Here is an 18,907-nt window from a genome sequence, read left to right on the forward strand (position 1 = left end):
GAGGGGCTAGGTTCCCTCGCGGGTCACCTGCGGCCGGCGCGGTGCGCGTGTGAGCGCGTGCACAGACGTCAGCCTCCGAGGCCCGCGCCGCCTTCCGCTCCCCGCGCGCTCCTCGCGCGCTCCCCGCGCCCCCGGCCGCCCCCACCAGCGCCCTGGCCCCACAAGCCCGGGCACGCGGAGCGCCAGACTGAGGTGCCAGGGCGGCCGCGGGCGGGGCTATGGGGCGGGGCCAGGCAGCGGGGCCCGCCGTCATTGGCCGAGCGCAGTACCGGGGGCGGGGCGCCGGGCGAAGGCGGGTGAGCGGGCTAGTGGAGGCAGAGGCGGGCGCCGGGTGGCGGGACGGGCTGCTTGCAGGCCGCGGAGGCAGAGTGCTAGCCGCGCGACGGGTCCACGGAGAACCGCTCGCAGGGGCGGCGGAGGGCGCCCAGGCCTGAGCTGGGCTTCTGCCGCTGGGACCGCCATCAGGAGCCTGGGCTCCGATCACTTTTCGGAGGGACCATTGACCTTGCCCTGCGGGAGGAAGAGGGGCTTTCGCCTCCAGGAGAGGGAAGGAGGGAAGAGCCAGGGCCCCGCAGAAAGTTCACCTCCTCTGGGGGCCGGAGGGGGTGAAGTGGGAGGAGGAGCCTGTGTGAGGCTAACTTGGAGCTGCGAAACGTTAGGGCGGCGTTTACGGCCCCCTCCCACAGGAGCGCGGAGCCGAGCGCCCAGCTCCTCCTTCAGCTGCTGGCGTCGCCTTGCAGGGAGAAAGGAGCCGTCCCTCGGCGCCGGGGGAGCCGCACAGCTGCGGGCAGAGGAGGAGGCAGCGGCCGAGCCGGGCAGGCATCCCCCCCGCCACCCGAGCGATCCCCTTTGGGGCGGGCGGAGCAGGTGGCATAGGCGGTCGGATAGGTTCGCCCACCCGGGACACGCACATACGCACGCACCTACAGTCACCTCCAAAGGACCCTCCAGGAGTCTCTAAGGACCCGGAGTTGCTCCTTTTGCCCTCTCCCCCAACCCCGGAGCCCCAGGCAGGGACCCCGGGATCGGACGTCCCCACGCCTCCGGGCACCTGGCTCAGCAGGAGTCCCCCGGGTCCGGGCAGGGCAGGGCCGGCGGCAGCGAGCCGGAGCCCGCCCAGCGCCCGGGCCCCGCCGAACCCTCGGAACCCACTCATGGGGCACCGGCTCCCCGTGTCCCCTCGCCCGGCCGCGCCCAGCCCGGCGCCCCGAGCCGCGCAGAGGAGGAGCCCGGCGGAGTGACCCGGGAGCCGCCAAAGACTCTGGAAGGCTCGGCGGCTGGAGAGCAAGGCGGTTCCCCGCACCTCCAGGCGCCTGCGGGCATCCGTCCGAGCCGCGCCAGAGGCCCGGCCCGCCACTCCCAGGTAGGAGGGAGACACCCCAGCAGAACTGGGGAAGCGGGGAAGCTGGGAAGAAGGGTTTGAAGCTTGTCAGCGGAAGGCTAGGTGAAGCTTTACGGGACTAGGGAAAGTTAAACTGATTGAGCGCCTATTATGATCATCCGGCAACTTCACTTATCTAGAGAAAATGAAATTAGTTGAGCACCTACTATGTGTCAGGCTGGGTGCTTATTCCAGGAAAGAAAGACTTACTGCGTTTCTCCTATGTGCCAGATTTGGTGCTAGAAGCCTTCCATTTAAGAGATCTGGAGTAACAGCCGTTTTGAATATAAGGAAACAGAGGCTCAGAGAGGAAGAGGCACTTCCCTGCCCCAAACACAGCCCCTCCCCTTCCTAAGCCAGCTGCAGCCTGCAAACCTGGCTGAGGGTGGGGCTGGGATGGGGCCAGTTGGTGGTGGCCTTGGTGAGGACCTCCTCTGAGGGAAGATTAAGGAACGCCTTCCCTGTTCAGAGTTCCGTGAGCTTTGGGGGGAGTTGGTGCAAGGAGTGAGTTTCCTGGGCGATCCCCTTCCCAACAAGGGTTTCCTGTGACCAGCTGGCCAGAAGGCTCCCAGGTACCTCTGCGGGGCTCTCTCTCCTCCCCTTGCCCCTGGCCCTGGGAGGATGATGAAGGGTGTTGTCCAGGACCTCATGGGAGGTGGGAGGCCAGGCTGGGAAGGGGCAGCCAGCTCAGAAGCCCATATTCAGGCTTCCCCTGGCATCAGAGAGACAAGATGGGGTCCCCCAAGACCTCTGCCTGCACTCCAGTCCCTCCCCACCTGACTGCTCCAGGCAGCCCCTTGACTGCCAAGAGGAAGTGCCACAAAGAAAGGAACCTGCTTGCTGTGTGCTAGGAGCTGTGTGGGCCTCTTGGCTTCTCACTGAGCTCTGAGGGCCACTGTGGGTTTGTTTCTACCATTTGAGAGATGACCAGCCCCACTAGGTCCAGTCATTTGCCCAGGGTGGCTGGGCTGGTGAGAGGCAGAGCTGGTCTGCCTGCTCTCTACCACCCTGAGCTGTCAAGGGTGGTGAGATTGGCTTTGCAAAGCCCCCAGGACTCCCCTCAGTGTGGGCATGGAGGCCAGTGAATGCACGTGGGTCCAGAGAGGCTGGGATGTGTGCTAATGGAGGAGGCTTGGGGTGTGTGGGAGGGAGGGAGGGAGGGAGGGCTCAGGGTACCACAAGGCGGAGGATGCGGCCAGACTCTTATCCTGCTGTTCTTGCCCCTGTGACCCCTCCATCTTCCAGGCAGGCCCTGGGAGAGGGCCTTGAGGAAGAAGAATGGGGTGAACGCACAGATGTATTTGCTGGGAGCTGGCTGGACAAGGTTTGCGGGAGTACTGGGCAGGGTGCCTGACCCCAACTGTCTGCAGCAAGAGAGAGAGGGAATTAGAATAGGCTTCTGGGGTCATTCCCCCCGCCTGACCCCAGCTGAGGCTTCAGTGAGTCAGACTTTGTTTTGAAAAAGATTGATTTTGGCCAGGGGGTGGGTTTTTATAGAGGTAAGAGCCCCAATTTTGGAGCCAACAGCCTGATTCTAATCCTGGCCTGGCTAGTCATCTGTGTGAACTGGGGCAAGTGACTCAGCCTCTGCGACCTCCAGTGTCCCCATTGGTCCAGTGGGTTGATGGTGGTCCCCTCTCCATGGGAGTGTTGTGAAGTCGTTGAAATAAGGCATGCAAAGCACCCAGCATGATGGAGGCCTGCCCAGCTGTGCTGACCATTCTCCCAGCATGGCCCCATCATCTCTGCTCCAGGCCCTTCTGCCTCCCTGGGATGAGTCACAGAACTTGCATTTGGGTACCTGTGCTGCTAGTGGCCCCCACTAAGCACTCTCTGGGCCTCCAGGGGGGAATCTACATTCTCAAAGGGCCCTTTGAACTCCTCGCTGTAGGGTCAGCCTGGCTGAGGATGGAGAGAAGGGAGCAGGCAGCGGTGGACGAGAGAAGCTGTGCCTACAGCGCTGCCCATAGTGCCTCCTCTGGGGGAGGAGAAGGGAAGAAAGATGCGGGGGTGGGAGGTGCTGTCACCTGACGACCAGGTGTCTGGGCGTTTCACACAGCCCCACGTGGCTGGGGCCATGTGAAGACTCGCAGTCTTCTCTCAGAGAGGAAAGCCACAGATTTTTTTTTTTTTTCTCCTTCTTTGCCCTCTCCTGACCCCATGCCTCCTCCCTCTGACTTCCTCAGGCCCATTCAATAGTCACCGATGTTAGCATGTCTATACCAGGAGCTCTGGGCTAGAGGCTGGGGCAGAAGATACACTGTCCCTGGGGGCTACTGGCCTCCTTCCCTCTCTGTGTAGACAGAGGTGACCACCAAGATCCAAGCTCCCTGCAGAGGGACTTGCGGGGGGGCCATCCTGGTGTGGGACCTCTTTCCCCAGCAGCCCGCCTCTGTTGAAGGTGCACGCAGCCTGGCTCTCCCGGCCCAGGAGGAGACTGAAAAAAGTTCAGTGCTGTTGGCTTGCAGCCCTCTCTCCCCTGCTGCCACCCAGGGGTGTGTTCAGGGCACTGAGACCCTCCTCATTGCAGCCCCCCGGGCCAGCTAGACAGGGTGTGGGTGGAGGGCGAAGGCCCCAGAAGGAGGCTTTGAATGAGCTCCAAAGGTAGAGCCATTTGCTTCATTCATTCACAGATCATTTACTGAGCACCTGCTGTGTACATGGCACTGAAATCCTGTGGGATAAATTTGAAGTTGGCTTCAGGCGTGAATTGCACAGGGGATGTAGAGGTCGTAGGCTTGGAGTCACCATCCTGGCTTCCTTATTAACTAAATGGGCCAGTCATGTAGACTTTTAAGCATCAGGTCCTTATTTGTGAAACAGGGAAGGGAATACGTACTTCATAGGGAGGTGGTGAGGGTACTCCATGGCAGGGGGGCAGACTGCCTGGGGTCAAATCCCTCCTTGGCTGGTTACTGGCTGTGTGACCACGAGCAAGGTACTAAACTTCTCTGTGCTTCAGTTTCCTCATCTGTAAATTGGGGTAACCATCTACCTTCTGGGGTTCCTGAGGGATGAAGCAGGTTAGTACACGTTCAGCACTTGGAGCGCTCTGCATATATTAACTGCAAAATAAACGTCAGCTGTTATTATTGTTCTATACTTAGCACAGTGCTTGGCACACTGCAGGGCTTGGTTACTGGTGATCGTTGTCATGGCTCCAGGCTGGGTCAGCGGTGGGCTGAGCCGGCTTATTGTGTGCGTCCCTTTGCAATTCATTCATTGAGATCATCTTGGTAGCTTGGCATCGGCCATGGTGGGAGTATTCATGGAAATTGACAAATGCTACCAATCAGAGCTTTCATAAAGGTCTTTTTGAGAGCCGCTTTACTGCATGGCGGTTCTCAGTCAGGCAAGGAGAACGCCCTGAACAGGTCGTGTGCCAGAAAACTCACACACAAGAGGTGTCTCCACCTGAAGTCTCTTAGCATCACGGCAGATGTAGACATTTATGATGTTGGAGAGTGCCAGGGGGTGAATGAATGAGGCTCTCCAGGCTACTGACCTGGGGCATCGCGGGGTGGGGACCAGTCAGAGTTAGCACCACAGCCCTTTGTGCAGATTGAGAAAAGGTGCCTTCTCTGAGCAGATGAACACCAAATAAGACGGCCTCCCACTTTCCCACCCAGCCGGGGGCCTTGTGCAGTGCCCCACCTGCACCACCCTGTGTGGCAGCCCGCTGAGGGCAGAGGAGATCTGTATTTCAGCAGGCCTGCACCCATTTGTAGCTCGTCTTCTCTAGATGGGTGGGCGGCTTCCTGCTGGGTTTGGCAGGAGGCAGAGGAGCCTTCAGAGAGGAGGTGGCATTTGAGCCAGACCCTGATGCGGGGAAGAGGGTGCTCTGGGGGAGGGGCTAGCACGAGCTGAGGGCTGGAGGCGGGTGCCAGCAGAGCGCAAGCTCACTAGGGGTTCCGGGGGGGATTCTGGCAGCTGCTGAGATAGGAAACGAGGGTGGCTGGAGTGTGAATGGCCCTTGGGTGGGCCTGATGGAGCCCCTGGAGGTTACTTATCTTTAACTGGGGTTTGGAGCTTGGATCCATTTCGGCCTCTCCCACAAGCCCAAGAGGCGCCTGTAGAAAGTTCTGATGAGAAAAGTGACTCCCGGGGAAGTTAAGCTCCATACCCAAGAGCAGTAGCAAATTAGTGGTAAAGCGAGGAGTCAAGCCCCAGCAGTCCCGTGCTGTATAAACAAACAAACAAACAAATAAATAAGGGGTGAATGAACGCAAGGGTGAGTGAATGAGTGAATGGGTGGATGAATGAAGGAGGAAAGAAAAAAACAAGAGAAGGACGAGCAGGCAGAACTCCAAGACCTTTAGAGAGACCCCAGTCCAGTGTTCCCATTGTACAGACAGAAAACTGAGACCAGACAGGTGGCCGGCAGGGGAGGCCAAGGCTTCCAGCAAGGGCTGCAAGGCCGGGCCTCGGGCCTCCTGACGCCGGCTCCCGGCTCTCTGCCGCAGCCCCGAGCCATGATGAAGACCTTGTCCAGTGGGAACTGCACACTCAGCGTGCCCGCCAAGAACTCGTACCGCATGGTGGTGCTGGGCGCCTCGCGGGTGGGCAAGAGCTCCATCGTCTCTCGCTTCCTCAACGGCCGCTTCGAGGACCAGTACACGCCCACCATCGAGGACTTCCACCGGAAGGTCTACAACATCCGCGGCGACATGTACCAGCTGGACATCCTGGACACGTCCGGCAACCACCCCTTCCCTGCCATGCGCAGGCTCTCCATCCTCACAGGTGGGTGCCAGGGGTGGGCACAGGTGCTTGAGTATGTGAGCGTGTGTGCTCGGTACTTTACAGTTTGCAAGGCACTTGCCTATCTGAGATGAAGCTCACGACGAGCCCCCTTAGCACTGTGAGGGTCAGAGAGGTGTTGCTGCTTCCCGAGCAAAGGATGGAGCCGGGTCCCCAGTTCCATTCTGTCTGACTCTGGATCGATTGCTCATGGCTGCTGGCGCTGCCTTCCAGATCAGGAACTGATAGACTCTGCACTGGGGCTTTACCTCCCCAGGGAACAGAGGGGCTGCTGCCTTCCTTCTGTGGGGGTGACCCAGCAGAGCTCCAGGGCCCGGGGTCAGTCCGTCGGGCTCTGATCTATTAACACTGCAGGGCTTTTCCAGCTCTCAGAGAGGCAAGGGCAGGACCCAGGCAGTGATCAGCCAGAGGGGCTGGTGGGGAGCTGTGGATGCTGGGAACTCGGTAATAATCACAGTAACGGCCATGGCAACGCTTGGTAACGCTTACCAAGAGCTGTGTGCCTGGGCCTGTTTCTAGAGCTTGGCATGTATTTATTTAATCCTCACAACTAACCTAGGAGACAGGTATTTGCCTCCATTTTACAAGTGGAGAAACTGAGGCCCAGAGAGGTTGAGTTACTCCAGGTGATAACACAGCTGGTAAATGAGTCTGCCTCTCATGCTTTACCACTGGGCTCTCCTATAGCCTCTTGGCCCGGCTGGGAGTGGTGGGGAGGGAGGAGATTGTGGGGGACTAAGGGGGCAGGTAGAGATGTGAGACTGGGCCATGATTTTCATCACTCAAGCAGTTTTGTGTGGTAGCTAAGAGGACACGTCCAGAAACTGGTCTGCCTGGGTCCGAATCCTGGTTCCACTGCTTCCTGGTTTTGTCCCTCTGAGCGAGTGACTTTATCTCTTTGTGCCTCAGTTTTCTCATCTGTAAGTTGGCATCACATTAGCACGCATTCCAAAGGTCTTTGTGAGAATTTAAATGAGTTAATATAAGAAAAGTGCTTGGTGATTGGAAGGTAAGTGCTCAAGAATTATGGGTCTTAAACCTACATTTGCAGTATGCCTGCGATGGGCTATGCAGGCCCATTTCCTAAACCCTGCACCTGCCATTGCTGGGTGGCGATGAAGGGAAGGAATGAGCAAGTAACCCCCCAGCCATCACTAAAACAACCCCACAAATCGAGATACTTCTACACCAAGAAACCCTAGCCATGCCCACCCCTCTCCCCACGGCCCAGTCAAGACTCCTCCCTGAGTGCCCTGGACAGATGGCTTCCTCTTCCGGCTGTCCTTGCTGACCATCTGACCCAGATCACACTCAGACTGTCCCACGCCATGTTTTGGAGAGGGAGTGTGTGGGCAGAAGGAGCCTGGGCTGACCTGGGTTCCAGCCCTGGCTCTACCACTTGACGGCTTAGATGTGTGACCATAAGTCTGGATCTCAGTCTTCCCAGCTGCACAATGGGCATAACCTTGCTTCCTCCCAGGGTGGCTGTGAGGACTGCAGGAAATCGCGTGGGGGGCATTTCCAGGACTCGATGGAGATTGCAAGGATGTCTGCTTTCCCGGCCGTGGGGAGGAGACTGGGTGCCCACCAACAGAAATAAGGCTAACGGAGGGAGAGAGTAGATGTGGAGAGGGGCCACGTGCGTATTTCCAAAGTTAATTTTTAATTACACAAATAACACACAAACACACCCTCCTCTAAACACACAGATAAGGCTAAAAAGCCCCCTTGCCCCATGCCCCCAACCGCAGGCTCCTGCCCCCTCCCCTGAGGTAGCCACCCCATCAGTCTTCCAGACCCCCCATGAACACTTTGACATTCACATTTGTGTCCCCATAACAGAGAGTATTTTCGTCTCATTTTTACGTGCACATATCATTCCAAGCACATCTGCCTGCTGCCCGCTTTTTTCACTCACCAGCCCGTGCCTCATTTTCCAACCTGGTGCTGGTACACAGCAAATTCTGAAAGCCATTAATTCTGCCGCCAGCTGCCAGCCAGGCGTCTCTGAAGTTTGGCATCACAGCCTTCCATCTGAATATGTCAAGGCTGCAGAGCCCTCAGGGGCCCGGGATTAGCCTTAACGGGATGGGTTTGGCAGCCTAAGCAGAAACGGTTGCCAGGCTGGCGCTGCCTTACAAGTGCCTTTCTAAACAGTCCACACCGTCCTCCATCCCGTCCCACCCCGTCCACAGGACCAGCTTTATGAACACCCACTGTGCGCCGTGATGACATCTCCCTCTGCTCCAGAGAGCATCATTGGCTGGAACGTGGTCCTGAATGTGGCGTGTGCTATTCTGGCGGGACAAATGGCGTGCCCCGGGGGTCCAGAGGAAGGAGGCAGCAGTGCTACCAGAAGCTGGCATCACTTGATTCTCCTCTGGAGAACTTGGGCCAGCCCCAGGCACCTTTGAGCCTCGGTTTCTTGTAAAACAGGGATCTTAACATCTCCCCACAGGTTCTCAAGAGTTTAAGTCAAAGTGCAAAAGGTACTTTGAGTGTGAGATTGTGATCATTGTAGTGAGATGTGGAAATTGGGGTGGAGGCACCAGCCCTCTCTCACCCTCCCCGCCTCCCCTGCCACCTCCCCATCATCCCTGTTTCAAAGACCTGCGCTGAGGGATGCAGCGAGTTGTAGCAGGGGTAGCGTGGGCCTCGGAAGCTAGTGTTCACTTGTTCATCCGTGATTTATTCAAGAATCAGAAGACACCTGTGTGTGCCAGGACCAGCCAGGTGAGGACAGAATCGGGTCCACATCTCGGCCTAGCTACACCTGAGCTGTGTGATCTTGGGCTGGTTGCTCACCCTTTCTGAGCCCCAGTTGGCTCACCTGTCACATGAAAGTAATGAAATCTCCCTCACAGATGTTCCGTGAGGAGTCAAGGGGGAACCCACGCGACTCTCGCAGGTGCTTGTTCTCATTATCCTTTTGAGACCCGAGATCACTGAGCACGTGTCACTTTCCATTCATTATCTCATCAAACCTTCAAAAGCATCCTGCATGGGACAGATGGGGAAACTGAGCTTTAGAGAGGTGGTATGACCCGCTGAAGGCCGTGTGGCCAGTGAGTGGAGGGGGCAAGAGGTAAACCTAGGCCTGCCTGATGCCGACACTCTGGGTTCCCACTATGCATCGGGGGCTATTCCAGTCCCTGGGGATGTGCGCTGAACAGCAAGACCCCTGCTCTTGTGGAAACTGTATTTCTTATTATTCTAACACAGTCCACACAAGCTCACAAATCACTCACCCTGTCTCCAGCCCTGCCGGGAAATGTAGGGCTGATTGATTGTGTTTGAACCAGGCTGTGCCACGTATTAGCTCTGTGACAAGGGATTTAACCTTCTGGGCCTCAGTCTTCTGCTCTGGAAAATGGGGGGAATAATAGCAGTTCCCCACCAGAGTCACTGTGAAGGTCAAGTCAGGGAGCAGGGAGGGGTGGGGGGGTGCGGTCAGGAGGCGCCTGTGAACTCACCGCCTGGGGTTCCTCTCCCCACAGGCGACGTTTTCATCCTGGTGTTCAGTCTGGATAATCGGGAATCCTTCGACGAGGTCAAGCGCCTCCAGAAGCAGATCCTGGAGGTCAAGTCCTGCCTGAAGAACAAGACCAAGGAAGTGGCGGAGCTGCCCATGGTCATCTGCGGCAACAAGAACGACCACGGCGAGCTGTGCCGCCAGGTGCCCACCACCGAGGCCGAGCTGCTGGTGTCGGGCGACGGGAACTGTGCCTACTTCGAGGTGTCGGCCAAGAAGAACACCAACGTGGACGAGATGTTCTACGTGCTCTTCAGCATGGCCAAGCTGCCGCACGAGATGAGCCCTGCGCTGCACCGCAAGATCTCCGTGCAGTACGGGGACGCCTTCCACCCCAGGCCCTTCTGCATGCGCCGAGTCAAGGACATGGACGCCTACGGCATGGTCTCGCCCTTTGCCCGCCGCCCCAGCGTCAACAGTGACCTCAAATACATCAAGGCCAAGGTCCTCCGGGAGGGCCAGGCCCGCGAGCGGGACAAATGCACCATCCAGTGAGCAGACGGGACGCTGGGGTGGGACTTGGGCGGTGCCTTACGGTGGGGGGGGGGGGGGGGCGTGGCCCCGGGTGCCTGCTGCCCGCATCCCCCGCCATGAGACCCCAACAGCAGTCACGTTCCAAGACCTTTGGCGCCAGACTGGAGGACCCCAGGCTCCAGCCTCTGTGCAGTCTCCTGCCTTCAACCACTTCCCTCTGATTCCTCCTTTCCGCCACTCCCTCTTGGTTTCAGCTTCTCCGTGGGTTGGGAGGGGAATCCCTGCAGGACAAGAGGCAAGGTTGGGTGACATCTGAACTTATGCCAGGACCCAAGTCAGAGCCTGCCTGAGGGGCCAGAGGGGCCAGGACCCCTGCATCCGATGGAGACTCCTGGAACATCCCAGATGAAAATGAGACCCAGAGCCAGCTGGGAGAGGGCTCCGCTCTCCTGGTGGAAGACCCAGCTTGGTTTAGGAGGCAGCTGGGAGTCTCCTCCCACCCCATCCTGAAACGCTTACCCTCTGGCTCTATCCCCTGCCCCCCAACTTGGCCCTCAGCTGCCCCCGACATTGAGCCAGGGGTGTCTGTGTGTTCGAAGGAGGCGTGGCTACGTCGCCTGGCCCATGTCCATCTCTTGGACCGCCTTCCTCAGCCTCTTCTCCCAGGTTCCTCTCGTCTGCTGGTTGTGCTTTGTTGTTGCAGCTGTTATGTCGTGTTCCCAGTAGGAATGGAAATTGCTGTACTGTGAAAGCCTAGTGACCCCTCATTGGCAAGGCCCCCCCAGTGTAGATCCACTGCCTCCACTGGGGACACCTTCGCCCCCATTCCAGATGGGGTTTCTGTGGCCTGTCTGCAGCTGGACGCAGCCCTCTACCAAGCTTCAGCGTTCACACTCACACAGGCGGGGCAGGCCTGCGGGGGCAGCTTCGCCTCTTGCCTCTATTTCCCAGAGCGGGTGGATGAGACTCAGAGGGCAAAGTGACAGGCCCCAGCTCCGCCTCCCGGCTAGTTCAGGACGCAGCTCCACCTGGAACCACGCTGTCCTCTACTGTGCTGGTTCCTCAAGCATTTATTGAGCGCCTGCTGGGCGCTGGGTCCACCGTGTGCTAGGAAACAAAGAGGGTGAGCAATGCACTTTACGCCCCCAAGGCCAAGCCTCCCCGGCTCTGGCCTCTTTCCCACCAGCCGCCTGGCCGCTGCCCACCCCTGCTGCCTCTGTACACGCAGCTATTGGGAGGCGTGAAAGAGCAGCTGGGAGCCAGAGCTGAGCCCGGGAGAGGCAGGTAGGAAGAGCTCCCAGTGGGCCTTTTCCTGGTGCCTGGGATTGGGTTGTGCTGGGTACCAGGCGTGGTGGGATTTGAACCCATGGACCAAAGGCTCTTGTCATCAGCTCTTACAAAATACATTTTATATTTTAAACCTCCTTGAAACTATTGAAGTTCAGGGCCACAAGGAACCTTAGTGGTCATCTAGTGAATCTGAGGCCCAGAGAGGGTAAGTAACTTGCTCCAGGTCACACAACAAGCCTGTGAGTGGCAGAAGCAGGGTTAGGTCTGGCATTCAGCACGCACCATGGTGTGCCCCTCTCCTGATGCTGCCTCATCCCCTGGGGCCTTCAGGGATTTGAGGTGTTGTCTCCCTGACCCTGTCCCTAAATCGGCCTTTGAGGGCTCCTGTAGATTCTGTGTACATTGTGCCCACGTATATCCATGTACATACACATGAACACACAGACATAAATGTGCCCTGGCCTCAGCTCTGCACACCCCCTACCCCACCTTGGCCCCTGCTGCTCAAGGCAGCCACTCTGACCCTGCTTCTGTGCCCACACCTGGCCCCAGCTTGAACCCTCTAAGCAGACCATGCACCTTGGCCAGGACAGGTGTGTGGCCTGGTCTCACTCAGTCACACCCCTGCTTCCCCCTATCTCTGTGTACACTCTCAATTAAAGTGGGTTTGTTTCTAAGCCGTGTCCTTGACCATGTGTATTTTCTGTATTTCCAAGAAGAGGTGTGGCTCTTCCTCCAACCAAAGCTGGCCTTTCCCTCCCCAGATTGCACCTGCCTGGTGCCCTTGCCCTGCGTGTCAGCACTGAGTCAGCCTTTAAGGTTAAGTACGTGGAGGGCGGGGGGTGGGGGGGCGGGGATAAAACCCCTGGCTCCTGGGCCCTCTGGAGGAGTGGCCAGGTCAGACAGAGAGGCCTCCCCGTGGACCATTAGCCCTTTGGGGTCACCATATGACCAAGTTCTGGGTGGCTTCCAGAACCACCCAGAGAACATTTGGCAAGATCTAGAAACAGTTTGGATTGTCAAAACTGGGAAGGGGGGTGGCATGCTATTAGCACCTGGTGGGTAGAGACCAGGGACGGTGCTGAACACCTCGCCATAAAGTGTTACCCGCCCTGAATGTCAGCAATGGGCAGCCTCCTCGCTTGGACCGTCAACCCTTGAGATCAGGACACAGCCCATGTCTATGTATGGTTGATACAACATACAACTTTCTGGATGGATGGTAAACACTGGACAAGCACAGTGTGCCCTTGTGTGAAATGAGACAGAACATGGGAGGGGAGTGGCAGGTGGAGGTGGGGGGAGAAGGTCTTATCCCCATGTAACCCCGAACATGGCGCCTTGGACCGAGGTTCTCCCTCGGCGGAGGGAAGGGAAGGGAATCCGCCACACACCTGCTGCATGATTGACACCCCTCCTCTCGCTCCATCTTCATATCTTCCAGCCCCATAAGAAACATGCTCCTTGTGTTCACCCCTTCTTGTGGTGGGGAATTAAGCTCAGAGAGCTCAATATCTCGTCCAAAAAGGCACAGCTGGTGAAGGCGCAGGTCGGGGACTTGAAACCAGAGGCCGTCTGAGCTCCGTGTGAGTGAGGAAAGGATTTTGCATCTGGGAGATGGAGACAGGTCTGTGCTTTTGATCAGTCAGCAAACACCACTGAGCAGGGAGGTTCATAGAGAATGAGGACAAGGTCTCTGCCTGCCAAGGGCTCACGATCCAGAGGGAGAGACCCCTGTGTGGACAGTCACAAAGCAAGGTGAGTCCGGCTACAGTGGAGGAAAACCAGGTGAGCCTGGGAGAGCTCCCGACCTCTGCCTACCTGGGAGCCCAGCTTCCCTACCATCCTTTGCCCAGGCCAGCCAGAGAAGGTCAAAGTGGGAGACAAGTCACCCTGATGTTCTCCCAGTCCTGGTTTCTGTAAATGTGAGATGTGGAGGTGAACATTCCCTTCTGCATTGCAGGTCAGAACTGCACCCTAAGAAGGGCTAAACGGAGAGGTAGTTGGGCGCGCCTTCCATGCAAGCCTTCCACGGTGCATCGGAGCCGGGGTACCTCTGCCACGCCCTCCCTCCTCATGGGACCGTGAGCAAGTCCTGTCTTCTCCCAGGCTTCAGTTTCTTCATCTCTAAGTGGGAGGTGGGGAGGAGGACAGCTGGACCAGACAGCACACGAACAGCCCCTTACAGCCCTATGTTCTCTGCGAAAAGGAATTAATATTCCTACTACATAACCCACAACATTCTGATCGTTACTAAACAGAACACGTTTGCTCCAGCCCCAGCCCCAGCCCCACTCCGTGCATCCCACAGGTTCCCCCTGGAATGGGGTTAACAAGCAGAAAGCTGGGGCAGAGGAGGAAGACGCCCCTGACAAGTAGCCCTGGCGTGGAGGGTGGAATAAGATTGCAGGAAAATTCCCCTCATGGGGAGACCATTCAGAGCTAAGCCCAGGACAGCCAGCTTAATTCCCAAGCTAGGAAGGGAGCGGTGGGAATCTGATTTCAGAGAATTCTGAGCTATGAACTCTAAGTACTTGTTCTGTTCCGCCTCCCTGATCCTGTTACTCATTCCAAAGGAAAACTTCAGCCTGTATCCAGGCTTGGTGGGGGCTGATGGGAGGCCAGCTGGGGCTCTGCTGGGCTCGGCCTGTTCCTGCAGCCTCTTGTTGCATCCTCGAGGCAAAGATACGAGGAAGGATTATGAATCCCCGTATGAGGGAACTGAGGCTCAGAGAGATAAAGGCACATGCCCCAGATTGTACAGCTGGCAAGTGGCAGAGCTGGGCTAGAATTCACCACTGATTGCAAAGCATGTTTTCTCCCCAGAGCTTTCGTAACTGAGCCAGCTAGGAGTTGCTCTCTGGAGGGAGAAGCCAGCCGTTTGGGGTGTGACGTCTGAACATGGTTCAGGTGTCATTCACAGGGAGTGAGATGCCCTGCCACTCATAGCCAAGGGCGCAGCCACTGTAGCCGGAGGAGAACTTGACTCCTCTCTCATGAAGAAGCCCAAGGTGAGTGTGCTAGGCCAGAGTATGGCTCTGCTCCACCTGGTCATTCAGGCATCCAGGTCTCAGGCTCCTCTATCTCTAGGACCGTGTCACATCTGCAAGGTCAAAGCCACTGCCACATTCAGGATCAGCCAGAAAGTGAAGGGGAGAGAGTGCAGACACTGCACATCTGCTGTTTTCAGGGCCCTGGACACATCCCTTCCGCTCACTTTCCACTGGCAAGACTCAGTCATGTGACCAAACCTACCTATGAGAAGGGCTGGGAAACACAGTTCTCTGCTAGGTGGCCCCGTACCCAATGGTGACTCGTGGAAGAAGAGGAGGAGTGACTGGCTGGCCAGCTAACTGTCCCCATGAAGCCACCCTCAAGCAGCAGGTCTGGACCTCAGGACTCACATTCAACCCGACTTCCAACAAGCTCCACTCAGTAGACGCGATCAGAAAGCAGCTCTGACCTCCCACTGTTTCTTTCAAGTGGCTCTGGGTTTTGCTTTCCCCGTCCCTCCATGAGAACTGGGACTGTCCCATGACTTTTCTCATCTATACCAGAGGCACTTCGGATGGCAATACAGCCTCAGTTAAAAATCTCTGGCCATGTGATGACTGACATTTCTGTCTTCACTCAAAGGAAAGACCTTCCCCCAGCTGAGTTCTGCTGTGCACAAAAAGCTAGAATTTGGGGAAGAGAAGGGTGGGCATGTTCTCCTCTTTTTTCACTCTCCATCTTCCCTTTTAGCTAATTCCAGTTTCTCTCTCCTCCGTTCTTGGGACGTGGGTCAGGGAGGAGGCGGGGGGAGAGGAGGTCAGTGGGACAGGGACGTTCCCACTTGCGGAGCACTGTGGTATTGCGGTAAGACTGTGTCATGCTCAGAGCTTGGGAGATGTTTAATGATGGTACTAAAATCTCAGGGGCAATTTTGTAGATTTTTCAGAAACCATCCTGCCGTCACTGGGGATCTTTCACCTGTGGGTGTCCTGATGCAGTTCTGTGCATCTCTGTTTGGAGTGCCAGCTTAGTCCTTCTGCGGCCCCTAGGAAGGTTCCGGCATCTGTGGATTCCCTGTGCTGAGGCCTCTTGTCTTTCCAGGATGCTCTCTTGGACAGGGCTGAAGGCATCCCCACACCAGCGTTCTCTCATGGTTATCCCACATCTCCTCCACATGAAACTCACATCACTTGCCTCAATTAGCTTGAGTATAAGTTGATCTGAGTTCAGTTAAGTGTCTTTAGCATCTAACCCAGATGGTCTATCACCCGCTAGATTTATCAGGCAAGGACAGTGGTCCACAGAGCCCTTGGCTACAGGGACGTGTGTCAAGCACTTGAGGCTTGCGACGAGGGCAGACACTCTCACAAGAACACCACAGTGCTCTCCAAAAATTCTCTTTCCCAAGAAATCCTCTTACTACTGACTCATATCTTTGACATAGGTGAGAAGTATGAGCATCAAGTAGCTGGTTCTTGGCCACCTACATTGAAAATGTTGCCTTTGGTTTGGCATCTTGCTTTAGAATCTGAGGTCAATCTTGCTGGGTCTCAACCAAAAAGAAGGGGAGAGGGCCAGGGTCATCCACTAGGTAAAAGGGGGCAGGGGAATGACACTCAGGGAGGGGCTCCAATCTCATCCAGGAAATGGAACACTGAACAGAAAATTGAGTCAGAGCCCAGTGCAAGGACTGAACCAGCCCAGGTATCCTGGGCACACACCTTAATGTGTGTCTCAACAAGAGAGGCAGAGCATTTTAATAGTTAATAACATAGACTCTGTTCTGAGACTTTCACATCCAAATCTCAGCTCTGCTATTTTCAAGTTGAGAGTCCTTAAGCAAATTACTTTTGTATTGGTCAGCTTTCACTGCAGTAATGCTGTGTAACAAACTACCCCCCGAATTCAGTGGTTCACAACAAACATTTCTTCTTATGCTTACCGGACTCCAGGTCAATCGCAATCTGAATGGTTTAGGCTGGACATTGCTGGTCTTGACTTCAATACTGATCCTGTTTTAATTTAAAATTTTGATATTTTGTTCATTGTGATGTTTTATTCCATTTAGGCTCCTATAACAAAAGTACCATAAACTGGGTCTTAACAACGTGCCCATATTACATCATAAATTGGCTTATAAACAAATTACATATTGATAACAGAAACTGGCTTATAAACAACAAACATATAGTTTTTCACAGTTCTGGAGGCTACAAAGTCCAGGATGAAGGCACCAGCAGCTTCAATGTCTGGTGAGGGTCTGCTTACTTTTACATAGATGACCATCTTTTCACTGTGTCGTCACATAGCAGAAGGGGCAAGGGAGCTCTCTAAGGTCTCTTCTATAAGAGCACTAATCCCATTCATAGGGGCTCCACCCTTGTGACCTAACTAACTCCCCAAAACCCCACCTCCAAATATCGGCACGCTGGAGGTTAGGTTTTTTTTTTTTTAATATATCAGTGTTAATTTCCTGTTTTTAAAATTAATTTATTTATTTGTTTTTATTTTTGGCTGTGTTGGGTCTTCATTGCTGTGCGCAGGCTTTCTCTAGTTGCGGCGAGCGGGGGCTACTCTTTGTTGCGGTGCACCGGCTTCTCATTGCGGTGGCTTCTCTTGTTGCAGAGCACAGGCTCTAGGTGCGCAGGCTTCTGTAGTTGTGGCTCACGGGCTCTAGAGCACAGGCTCAGTAGTTGTGGCACACGAGCTTTGTTGCTCTGCGGAATGTGGGATCTTCCCAGACCAGGGATCGAACCCGTGTCCCCTGCATTGGCAGGCGGATTCTTAACCACTGCACCACCAGGGAAGCCCTGGAGTTTGGGTTTTAACATATGAATTTTGGGGCTGGGGGGACACAGACATTCAGTCTACAGCAGTGGACTTTTTGCATTACTTTTTATTTTTTAAAATATTACATTAAATATTATTTAGCTTGAGCCCTGAGTTATTATTGGCATCTCCTCAAATTTTTGCACACGAGGCAACTTCCACCCTCACCTCACCCTGGCTCCAGGCTACCAGGTAGGTTCTGCTCTGTTCCACATGTTTGTTCTAGGACCACCCCGCCTAGGCTGAAGAGCCCGCAGCTACCCAGGGTATGCATTTCTATGATGAATCATTGGAATACAAAAGGATGGAATCGTGAGATGTCTCCTGAGACCTCCGCCCGGAGCTGACACACTCTCACTTCTCCCATACTTCATTGGCCAAAGCAAGTCATACAGCCAGCCCACAGCCCATGGGGTGGGGAAATAACTCTGTCCACTCCAGGGGGTCACATGGCAAAGGGCTTGCATATATGTTCTAACACAGGGAAGGCGTGAAGGACGGCGAACATGACAGCCCACCACACCTATCCTGAGACTCGCTGCAGGCCCACCTGGGGTGGGCACACTCCCAATGTGCTCCCTACAGCATCAGCTCTGGCTGTGTGCCTTCTGTGAACCAACCTTGGACACATCACTCCTCTGCACCTCTGTTCCTTCATCCCTGAATCTCAGGGAGGACCACACAAAAACGTGTACACGAAAGCACTTGGCAATTTGTAAAAAGGGTGCAAATATCAATCATTTGACATGTGTTCACTGTAGGATTTTGACATGGTCCCCAAATTCTTTGACATACCTCTCTCCAAGAGGTAGGGTCTATGTCCCCTCTTCTTCATCTGAATGAGCTTCTGACTTTTCCACCAATGGCGTATGCTGGAGCGATGCTCTGTGGCTTCTAAGGCCAGCTCAGAAAAGGCCACGCGGCTCTGCCTGGTTTTCCTGGAACCCTCTCTTGCTCTCAGGATGCTCCCTTTCAGAAGCCAGCTGCTGTGCAGTGAGAAGCCCGATCCACGTGGAGAGGCTGTGTGGGGACGTTCTGGACACAGTTCCAGCTGAGCCCAGCCCGAAGGCCAGACATGTGCAGACAGGAGGCTTCAGGTGGCTCCCGCCCCAGCCATCCCAGTCTTCCGGACATAACGGAGCAGAGAGAAGCCATTCCCGCCATGGTCTGTCCAAATTCCTGACCACAGGATCTGACAGCAGAAGTAAGTAGTTGTTGTGATTTTATGCCACTAAAGTTGGAGGGGTTTGTTAGCAGCAATACATATTTAAAACATTCACCTAACCCCTCTTCACTGTCCGGGTCTCAGGGCACAGAAATGAATCAGACGTGGTCCTTGCTCTACAGAGAACGAGCAAGCAGCTCATAGCAGCGATTGCAATGTAGTCCGTCATGTGCTACGTTAGGGGCTGTGGATGCCCCATCCCTGCCTGGGTAAGGTTCTGGACTGGCCTCTCTGGGGGAGATGATGCTGGAGTTGAATCTAATGGATTAATAAAAGCTAACCGGGAGGATGAGGGAGTGTGCAAGGGGGTAGAGCTCGACGCGGCTGGGGCACAGAGGGCAAAACCCACTGTTCCTTTTTTTAAAAGGATATTTATTTATTTATTTGGGGGCACCAGGATCTTTAGTTGCAGCATGCGGGA

At 55.6% G+C, this 18,907-nt stretch overlaps 1 protein-coding gene across 1 annotated transcript; it reads left to right on the plus strand.

The window, feature by feature from the left end:
• Window positions 1-1,250: 1,250 nt before the first annotated feature.
• RASD2 (RASD family member 2) lies at window positions 1,251-12,098 on the plus strand. Its single transcript, XM_036867630.1, has 3 exons — window positions 1,251-1,363; window positions 5,845-6,124; window positions 9,640-12,098. The coding sequence occupies exons 2-3, from the start codon at window positions 5,854-5,856 to the stop codon at window positions 10,167-10,169; spliced, it is 801 nt and encodes a 266-aa protein (XP_036723525.1). The 5' UTR covers window positions 1,251-1,363; window positions 5,845-5,853; the 3' UTR covers window positions 10,170-12,098.
• Window positions 12,099-18,907: the final 6,809 nt, after the last annotated feature.

The sequence above is a fragment of the Balaenoptera musculus genome, chromosome 10 (genome assembly GCF_009873245.2).
Source record: "Balaenoptera musculus isolate JJ_BM4_2016_0621 chromosome 10, mBalMus1.pri.v3, whole genome shotgun sequence".
NCBI classification, from domain to species: Eukaryota; Metazoa; Chordata; class Mammalia; order Artiodactyla; family Balaenopteridae; genus Balaenoptera; species Balaenoptera musculus.